General features: G+C 45.1%; 1 protein-coding gene across 1 annotated transcript in view; it reads right to left on the bottom strand.

Annotated features, from left to right (window-relative positions):
• Positions 1 to 213: 213 nt before the first annotated feature.
• BRINP1 (BMP/retinoic acid inducible neural specific 1) overlaps positions 214 to 10,010 on the bottom strand; it is a 91,930-nt gene continuing 82,133 nt past the window's right edge. Inside the window, exons 7-8 of the mRNA XM_009093503.4 lie at positions 5,888 to 6,110; positions 214 to 2,673 (exon numbers count right to left, since the gene is read on the bottom strand). Coding sequence (XP_009091751.1) covers positions 1,533 to 2,673; positions 5,888 to 6,110 — 1,364 coding nt within the window. The 3' untranslated portion in view covers positions 214 to 1,532. The remainder of the gene's footprint in view (positions 2,674 to 5,887; positions 6,111 to 10,010) is intronic.

The following is a 10,010-nucleotide window of genomic DNA, read 5'->3' as shown; positions in this document are numbered from 1 at the left end:
TCATCACCCAGCTCAGATGATCCTTCATTCACACACTCCATTCAACATCCTACTTTTTGTTTAAATCCAAACACATGTCCCCACACATTCAAAAAAATTTTACCCACCTGTTGGTTATTTTAGTATTTTTTTTTTGATAACTCAATTATTTTTAATTTGGCTTTATCCTTGCAAACTCAGGATAGGTTTGGTTGTTGTGCTCTTCCACCCCTCCCTTTTACTAATTCTGCATATATTTTAATAAAATGTTTTCATATATTTGCTGTATTTTCTTTTTTTGTGAACAAAGTGTAAGTGAGACAAGGATATTATTCACAGCCACAGAAACATAAGAAAGTAAAAAGGATTTTTTTCCTTTCCCAGTGAACAGAAATGACCTATGTACCCTTCAGTGTCTCCAGGTTTCCTTGGAAATGTATTCCCTTGCATTGTGCTTTAGTGTTTGTGGTGATGAGGGCTACCCAGTGCTACTGGAAAACCCAGCACCTGAGGCAGAAAGAAAAACTCTTCTTTGCCTTTATGATTTTGGCTTTTCTCTGCTTTAGGGACTATCTAGAAGGGCCTGAAAGATGAGTGAGTGAAGATTTACAGGTGCTGCTCCTCCTCTGGCACCACTGAAGGCAGCACCAGCCCAGGGCAGGACACGAACCGCAGCTCAAGCTAAACAACCCAACACATCCCATTTCCCAGCATCTGCTGAGCCTCTCCCTCTGGTGAAATGTCTTCCAAGATGGAAATCCCAAAGGGAGGACAGCTGAGCCCTGCACCCACCCTCCACCTTTTCTGTGTGGTCTCACCAAGGAGGTGAGAAAACTCATCAGTTTTAGTCCCCACGGGCTGCCATCCCCTCCTGTCCTCCAGCAAAGCTCAGCACAGGCTGCAGGAATGACTCAACATAAAGCTGGCATAAATCTCAACAGAAGAAATATCTTTTATCTTTAACCATTTACTCCCACTATAGGAATAATGGTAGCTCTTTTACATTTACATATAACTCTTGTTTGTTTGTTTGCTTTGATTTTTTTTTTCTGTATATCTCTTTGTCTTGGCACCTGCATAGCAGAAAACTTGACAGTTCAGTACAGAAGTTTGCCCCTCTCTCTGCTCCTCCCTTTATTTCCTCTGCTGCCCCTGAGGACTCGCAAGCAACACCCCCAAGGTCAAGAGAGAGTACGGTGTTACCCTTTTATGACGGATTATAGAAATAACAAACATGCCTGACAGTCTTATACAGCTTCTAGAACGGGTTTAGTTTTCAACAAATGAAGAATTTCCTCGGATTTTTTTTTTCCTCTTTTGTATATTAATTACATTTTACAAATCTTATTTTCCCCCTTTTCTTTCCCCCCACTTTTACTTCTTCCTTTTTACTTTTTTTTTCCACTTTCTCTTTTTTCCTTTTTTTCTTTTTTTTTTTTTTTTTTGTGGGTTTTTTGTTTGTTTGTTCGTTTGTTTTATTTTTCTCTTTTTTTTTTTCTTTTTTTATACAGCAAAAGGATCAATCACCAAAGTGTCCATTGCTAAGTCCGGGGTTAGCAGAGTTTGGCTGTCATCTGGTCGGACTGTTTGAGGATCTCGGTGTTGTACAGGTCCAGGGCGTGGTTCACTCGGATGATCTCGCTGTTGGTGAGCTTCAGGCGGTGCTTGAGCATACAAGAGAACAGATCCAGCTGCGGCTTCCCCGGGGCCACCGGAGGCGCCAGGCGGTTGATTCGGTCCCGAATATCCAGCAGCAAGAGCATGACGGAGGAGGAGGAGTAGAACTGCCCGCCCTGCGTGTAGGACTGGTTGACCTGCTGCACCGCGCTGCGCAGGAGGTCCGCATTGAAGCGCAGGCTGTAGCCGTAGACCTGCACGTCTGAGATCTTGATGTAGAACTGGCGCTTGGTGGGGTCGGAAAGGTCCACGGGCCCTTGGCCAGTCTCGTTGCGCAGGAGGGAGGGCAGCCGAGTCCGGCTGCGTAGGTAGATGTGGACGGTCTCAAAAAAGGTTTTCCACCGGTTGCCCAGCAGCAGGGTCCAGTTGTAGCACTGGCTGTTTTGGAGGCGGATTTTCTCCCAGCGCGGGTAGCCGTACTCCCCGAAAGGCATGTTCCAGCCCTCCGAGTGGCTCCCGCTGAACGGGTTGACATAGACAAAGAACATGGGGTCCAGGCTGCTGTTGCGCATCTGGCAGATGCGCATGGAGATCCCGATCACCATGTGGATGAAGTCCATCCGGTTCTTGTTGCTCTTCAAGGTGAGGGACATGCGCTTGCGCCACCGCGGGTCGAAGAAGGTGTCCAGGCGGATCTCGTTGCTGATGAAGGTGGTGTGCACGTACAGGCGGGAGTCCATCTTCTGCAGCAGGTACTTCAGCTCCAGGTCCTGGAAGTCCAAGTCCGTCTCAAAGCTGATGAACTGCTCGCTCCGCTCCGAGTCCACGTTCTGGGGCTCGCAGCGGCCTCGGTAAAGCTTGTAGCCCTTGTTGCACGAGCCGCAGAGGGAGATATTGGCGAGGCTGCACATGGCACAGCTGTTGTTGCCCCCAATGATGCAGGGGATGGGGCGCTGGCACAGACTGGTGCCACCGTGGCAAACGCAGCTCCGTTGGCTTTCCAGAAACGTCCCCCAGAACCCGTTCTCGTTGCAGTAGAGCAGGGACTGGACTCGGGTAAGCCATTCCTGTATCGTCCTGCGGGTGAGAAGAAGGAAGAATTAGCACTCTAAGGCCCCACAGGGAATCAGTGTTGGCATCTTGCTGGAGCTACAGTGTTTTCAGGGATGTGTCTGAGGCAGAGCTCTCGGAACATCGATGCCCTGCCATGGCTTCTGGGAGCTATTCCAGTCTATTTCTAGACTGAATTTTTCATCTGCTGTTAACTCCTTTGGTGATGAGAAAAATCCTTCTAAGAAATTGCTACCAGTTAGAAATGCTCACCTGAGCTCTCTATCTTCTCTCTGCACTAGGAGCCGAGACAGGCACTGTGTCCTGCCAGGATTCCAGCAGGGCCACAGTGACATGGGAATGGAGCTGATAAAGCCATGCCAGAGGCTGTGGGGCTATCAGGACATCACAAGGGCAGCAGAACTCCCAGGCTAGCAGGAGAAAACTGCTCTTCAGGTCATTCACCCTCTAAAAACCAGACCCATAACAGGACAAGGCAAAGCCAACAGAAACTTCTGCTTATGGTGCAGAGCTCAGAACAGTAGAAAAGAGGGTGGAAGCCAGGATGCATAGAGACAAAGCTGCTAAAACTATTCCTCCTTAAAAAAAAACCCCAATGTCTTTGCTAATTAATCACTTCTTGAAGTCTCTCCCTTAAAATCAGCCCCACTCACCCACCCCTGAGCCCCACCACTCCCACAGCTGCTGGATCAGCACTTTCAACCCCACATCCTGCAGCCCTGGAACGACTCCTAGAAAATGACACTGCAACCCACGTTCACTTTTTGCACAACCCACCGGCCACGTTGCCTTGTTTCCCCCTTTTCCCCCTTCCCACTGCCCCAGGAAAGCTGGGTACAGCAACTCCTTTCTCAGCAGCCCTCAGCAGAGCCCTGTGTGCAGCCGCTGCTCCCTCCCCTCCACCTCCCCCTGGCTAATGAATACTTCATTGTCTCCTCTGGGCAAAAAGTTCTTGGTAGTGCTGCAGTGAGAGGACTGGCTAATGACAAATTAGGATTCAGCCCCTGTAGAACAGGAGGAGTGATTATGGACAGAGGCTCTCAGAGCTGGATTAGTGAAATTCATGGCACCTGCATCGCCTGACCTCCGAATAATCATTAAGCTGTAGGCTGTATCAAAGAAGGCATTAAATGATACAGCAGCAAAGAACAGCAAGATGATTAGGGGGAGGGAGCCAGTGGAGGGATGAGAGTGTAAAACAGAGGAAAGCCATCAGAACAAAATGGGGAAGAAATCTCAGCTGATATCTTGCTATGGATACCAGTAAATTTCCTGTTCCCCAGATGAACTTTGGGGAGGATGGATGGTAGGTTGTTTGTTGGGGGGGTGTAGATATTTCTGTCTCCTTAGCCATTGCAAAAGGTCATGGAGAATCAGCCTAATTGCTAGAATCCCTACTCTTCTTTTCTTATCTTCCTTTTGGAAACACCACCTTTTGCTTTCCCTGAGGACAATCAACTGAAATCTCTTTTTTTTTTTTTTTTTACATTGCCTTTGAATGTATAATGCAGGCTTACAATTACGTGTATTAAAGAGAGAGAGGCTTGCTCTTAATAGAACCAAGCCATCCTTTCAAAGCCACTGGCATGCTTGATAAGCCTCTGTCATTCTGTACAGCAACAATTAGAAAATGAGAGTATTTCCCAGCTCTGTGAGGAGAAAGATGGGCTGCACCTCTTCCACTACAGAGCTCCTACCACACTGCTCCCCTGCCTAGCTGCAGATGCAGAATGACAAACAAGAAAAGAAATTATAATATGCCTGCTGATGTTGACTTAAACAAATCAAGCACATCAGTCAGTTAAAAACCCATCTGCCATCATCCATTCCACCCTCCTTCCCCCACATTTCATTGTAGTAGTTGGAGGCTCCCTTTCTGCCTGGCTGGGTTTTTAAAATAGATGATAAATGCTGAAGACATATTTGTCTGAATCTTTTGGAGTAACATGGTTGGATGGAGATTTCCTCGCTGCTGCTTCACTTTGTTGTTGTTGTTAAAAATTCAAAAACAACTCAAAATTCCACCTTGGACGTGCCTGTGGCTCCTCCAGCACTCAGCCTGGTCAGAACAGCTCAGCCACTTGGCAGGGATGGGCCAGGTTTAGGAAGCTCTCCAAAGACTTTATTTCATAATCTCTTACATTTAATAGATATTTCTCCTCATCCCTAGTAAGTCCATCAAATTTTTGTCTAGAAACATGAGATTTCTTGGTAATTAAAGAGGTGTTAAGCCCTGGAAGAGTTTTCTGAGCTGCACAGTGATGAAATGAAAAGTCAGCGTGTTCAGCAGCCAGGGAGCAGGATGAGAGGGGTAGAGAGCATTCAATCTGTCAATTTTGTCTTGAAACAGAATATTTAGGTAATGAAGGAGGTGGACAAACAGTTTCTCTTCAAATATTACTTGGCCTGACCCTTCCAAGAGAAGCATGGAAGAAAAGGCACTCAGACTCATTTTTTCCTGCAAGATTTTCCATATTGCTTCAGTCCAGACAATGTAGAGAGACACAGAAAGGGATGTTTGTGAAAATCCAGAAATGCAAGTCTCCAAAAAAGGACTTGAAGCAACTCAGCTACAGGTTAGGGCTGAAAGGAGCCAGCAGGAGGGGATTATTAGATATCAATAATTGCTGTAGGAGTGGAAAATGCTCTCTCCACATATAATAAATGGAAAATCTGCTCTTTCCACCTATAATAACCCTGCCAGGCTTCTGCTCAATGAGGTTTTACAGGTTCACGCTGCATCTCACAGCAAAAATGTGATGTATTCCCAGTGAAACTAAGGCTTCTCCTTTCACTCTGGAGATATTGAGGACCACAATCCAAAAATGGGCTGAAGCACCTTGTGCTCCACATGTCTCTTTGACCAGCAAGTGGAGGCTGAAAGCTCAGCTGTGGATCTTGAGGGAAAACCACAAAGAAAGCAGCTTAGCCTGCAGAACAGACTAAACTTATTCTTGCATAACTGAAAGAGTAAGTGATGCCCTTCCCCTGGCTAGGTAGAACCACACAGAAGGGATATGAATGTAGTCAGGAATGTGACAAAAGTCACCTCCACCTCCAGGAATTTCAACCCACTCCCAGATTTTACCGCTTCCCCCAAATATCCACGCCAACAACCCCTACATCCAAACACAGCCTGCTGGGATTAGTCCCAAAGCCAAGCCCAGCTCTGCCAGCCCCTGAGCCCAGCTCCCCCATGCCTGAGGAAGGATGGAGGTACCTTTCCCTAGGCAGCTGGTGGTTGGGATTGTGCCGACACCGGACACTGAGGCCAAAGAGTTTGCGGGCGGTGCGCTGGATCTTCTGGCGCTGGGCTTCCAGCGAGCTCTGCAGCAGCTTGTAGCGGTTCTGCAGGTCCCAGTCGTTCCCCCAGTGCTGGTGGATGCTCCCAATGGTCAGGAAGTGGTTGCTAGGTAGCCTTTTCATGAAGGATTTAAACTCATCTGGAACACACACACAGGAAATGGGGAGAAATAGGGAGGTTTCTGAGCTGTGACAGAGGTTTTTATTAGAAGGGGGGAGAAAGGGAAGAGATGATGAGGCCATCAGTTCTGCCAGGGGAAGGTGATGTCCATTAACTCACTGCTCTGTCACTCTGCCCCAGGAAGCCACTAATTCCATGGCTGTTGCTGTTCTTATATAGGGAAAAAAACCCTATAGTGAATATCAAGGTGAAACAACACAGTTAAAATGTACGTGGTGGAGAAAAAAACCCAAAACCACAGAAACTCCCTGGAACATGAGGTTATAGTCTAAGGGTTATAAACAAAAAGCTGGGAGTTGAAATCATTTTCAGGTAAAGTGTTCTCATATACATTGTTTTTCAGCTGGTCCTGAAATGCTCTTTGTTGTTCAAGACAAAGCATTTTGCTGTGTAATTTAAAAAAAAGGGGGAAAAACAAGGCTTTAAAAATTCCCCAGAGGAAAGGTTTGGATGCTGTTTAAATGTCCTGGTTTTGCATTTTTTAAAAAAAGCATTCTGATTCTTACCTCTCATTTAACTCCATTTGAAGTTAAATGAGTTGCACTTTGTAATGAGGCAAATAAAATAAAATAGTTTGCAGGGCTTGGGTGAGAACAAAAGGTGTCAATTTTAGCCAAAGTAACAAATCCAATTGATCGAAGAATTTATTGCTCAGTCTTGCTGTTTATTGTGTTTGTTGTTTTTTGATCACTTTATTTCCATTTTATTTTGTTTGATAATGAAAAAACCCACTGTTATGCAGGCTTTGTTTGTGGGTTTTTTTTTTCCATCACAATCATAGATTCTGATACTGTTTCTGTTTCTGATCAGCCCCTCCTTCCTACCTGAGAAGGGTGGTTTGCTCAGACTGATTACCAGGCTGGGACATCCTCAGATGAGGAAAAACCAGATGGTTCCAGCTTTCTCAGGGGAAAATAACTCAATTTTTGATGCCAGAAAACCATATTTGACACAGAGAGACCTTGAGAAATGCAATGAGTGGGACAATAAGAACTCCATCAAATGCAATAACGACAAGAGCAGTGTTTTGTACCAGGAGAAAAAAACCCCAGGTGTCAGCACAGGCTTGGGCACAATCAGCTGAGGAAGGTCCTGGGGGCTGAGGTGGGTCAACATCCTGTTCTCACTGGAAAAAAGCTTCATACCATGCTGAATCCTGCTTGGGGAAGTTGATATTCACCTTTTTTTGGCACTGCTGCACCTGGGGCACCCACCTAAAAGGGATGAACAGAGACTGGGAGGGCAGGGCTGAGGGACACCGAGGTGCTCTGAGTTCTGCAAAGTCAGCTGTGGGGAGCTGCACTGGTCTCATTTGGTAAAGAGGAGGCCAAGGGATATTTAATTACAGCAAAAGGTACTCACAGATCTGAACAAAACTCCTCTTTTGAGAGACAGTTGCTGTAACAAGGAGCAACACACAGTTTGCAGCTTGAGAAATTAAAGTGATTTACTGAAAAGATTCATCACTTGAAGGTAATGCAGTGCTGGAACATGATCAGAGATGTATAAAAATCTTCCATTTTAGACTCTGCTAGGCAAAACCAAGGCTGACCTGACCTAGTGCTGGCTCTGGTCCTGCTTCTAGAGAGAGGCTGGACTAGGACCCTGCCATCAACTTCCCAAACAAGCCAACAAGAACTATAGCCATCTCTTCCTCTACATTTTCTACATTATTTCTGATCCTTTCCCAATCTTTTTTTTTTTTTTTAATTCCTTCATCCTATTTTCAGAAGGAAAAGGAGAGCTTGTAAAGGCTGACATCTTTTCAAATAAAAAAAGAAATAATCCATAGAATTAGTGGGAAAAAAAATCAGATAATTTAAATCCTAGTACAAAGTTAAAGATATTTGCATAACAGATTTCCTATGCAAGAAATTTCCTACTTGCAGCTCATGCTCAGCTACCCAATAAAGGATATTTGTACATCAGTCAGTCCCATCCTGACATGGATGGTTAGTGGATGCTCACATCCTACTCATACATGGTGTAACCGAGCTCCTCCTCAAAATAATCATCATCACTGCACTACCAACATCCCTGGGACATCTGCTTGTCTCCTTTATCCCCCAAAGATAACCAAGAGATTTTTTTCAGTCATCTCTCAGGTTTTCACTGTGTTTTTAATGGTGCTGCCAGTGCCTTTCTCCTCCCCAAACCTGACTCTGTGCTTTTCCCTGGGCCTCTGGAACCGACCATCAGGTATAATTGCTTCTGTTGACCATGCTGATTACTCCGGGTACCTTTCAGCAGTAAAAGCCTTGCATTTGCTTCCCGCCCCTTATAAATCAATTTCCTCAAAAGCCTTTTTGTGCAGGAGCCCAGGCTCTTTTCCCTCTGATGATGAATGTGGAACATTTTTCATCGAGACGGGCGAGGCAGGAATTTCGGTGCAGTGTGCACATTTTGCTACCGCAGTGCAACGTTGGGGGAAAAACAAATGAGCAGCAAATCTGGCAAAATAAAAGCTGGATGGGGTTGGTTAAAATTAGGGTGATGGGGAAAAAGAAAAGTACTTTAAACCAACATTGTTTCTTCATTATTTATATTTACTTATAAGTCTGCCTGGAAGCCAGAGGTATGGATGGGGATATTCCCTGTTTCTGGGAATGCTTCATTCTTAACCCTGAGAATTTCCAATTAATCAACAAGTCTGTTTGCATCTGTGGTTATTTTATTCCTCTGCACAGCAAACCTTGCTGATGGCTGGAACTACACCTCCCGTGATGCAGCTTGGTCCCTCTGTCTGCTGAGTCACCCCATCCCTAAGGCAGTGCCATGGCAGTGACTCAGCATCACAAGTGGCACCACGGGGAATTGACAGGTCAGACATCTCTTTCACAGATGAAATTTTCCTTTTGCCAGTGTTAAAAAAAAAAAAAAAAATCCCATTCACATCACAAAGCAATAGTTTTGAACAAACAAACAAATTAACTCCATCAAATGACTTAATTAAAAGTTGGCAATTTTTAAATCCACAATCACTGAAGTTTTTGACCAGCCATTCTAAAATGCCAAGAATAAGGCAGCATTATTTTTCTCAATTTACCCCCAAGCAGTGAAGCAGAGGGCTAAAAAACCTCCTGAGCTGATTCAAAGCAGCTCCAGTTCACTGCAGCCTCCTTGACTTTGAAGATACTATTCCAAATCACAGCAACTCTTGATTCGCCCTGCACAAGTTTTTCAAATTAACAGAGGATCCAACACAGAGCAGAAGCAGAATACAAATGTTTTGGGCTTTCAGTGGCTTCCTGTGCAAAATGGTATTTGCTTTCAGAGCACTCCTGTGCCTTTCAGTCCACTTTATTGGAAAAGCCTTCAGATGTCATCAGAGATTTCTCCTCTGCTGTTCATAATGAAGAAAATCCTCTAGTTATTGGGAATATTTATTAAAACAAAGAAGCAAAACACTAATACTGCAGTCTTTTGTGATAGCAACTTCTATCTCAAAGGATAAGTTCACGCATGATGCATCAAAGTGATGAATCAGATGCAGCAGCTTTAGACATAAAGATAATCACTCCATCTAGCCCTGAAAAGCCTCCAGCCCTGGGTGGAATATGGCAGAAATTGCACTGCAATATGTCACTTTAACATGGCAAATGAAAAACACCTTCCCCCATTCAAATCTCAAGGGGAGGGAGCCTGAATATAATTATCTACCCCGGCCTGTGCTTGGATTGAGTGCAGCAAGGACAGAATGTGGGACTGGAACTCTCCTCTCCCACCTTCTCAGTGCTGGGTTAGATCCCCTGGGATGGGAAGGGGTTTGGTGAGACCAATCTGTGGCTCTTGAGCACCTTTGTGAAGAAGCTGTGCCAGAACTAACAACTGCTAACACATAACCAGTGGCAGAGCTGTG

This window comes from Serinus canaria, chromosome 17, assembly GCF_022539315.1.
Source record: "Serinus canaria isolate serCan28SL12 chromosome 17, serCan2020, whole genome shotgun sequence".
Lineage (NCBI taxonomy): Eukaryota > Metazoa > Chordata > Aves > Passeriformes > Fringillidae > Serinus > Serinus canaria.
The sequence above is the reverse complement of the archived record's forward strand: the minus strand, read 5'-3'. Positions and strand labels throughout refer to the sequence as shown.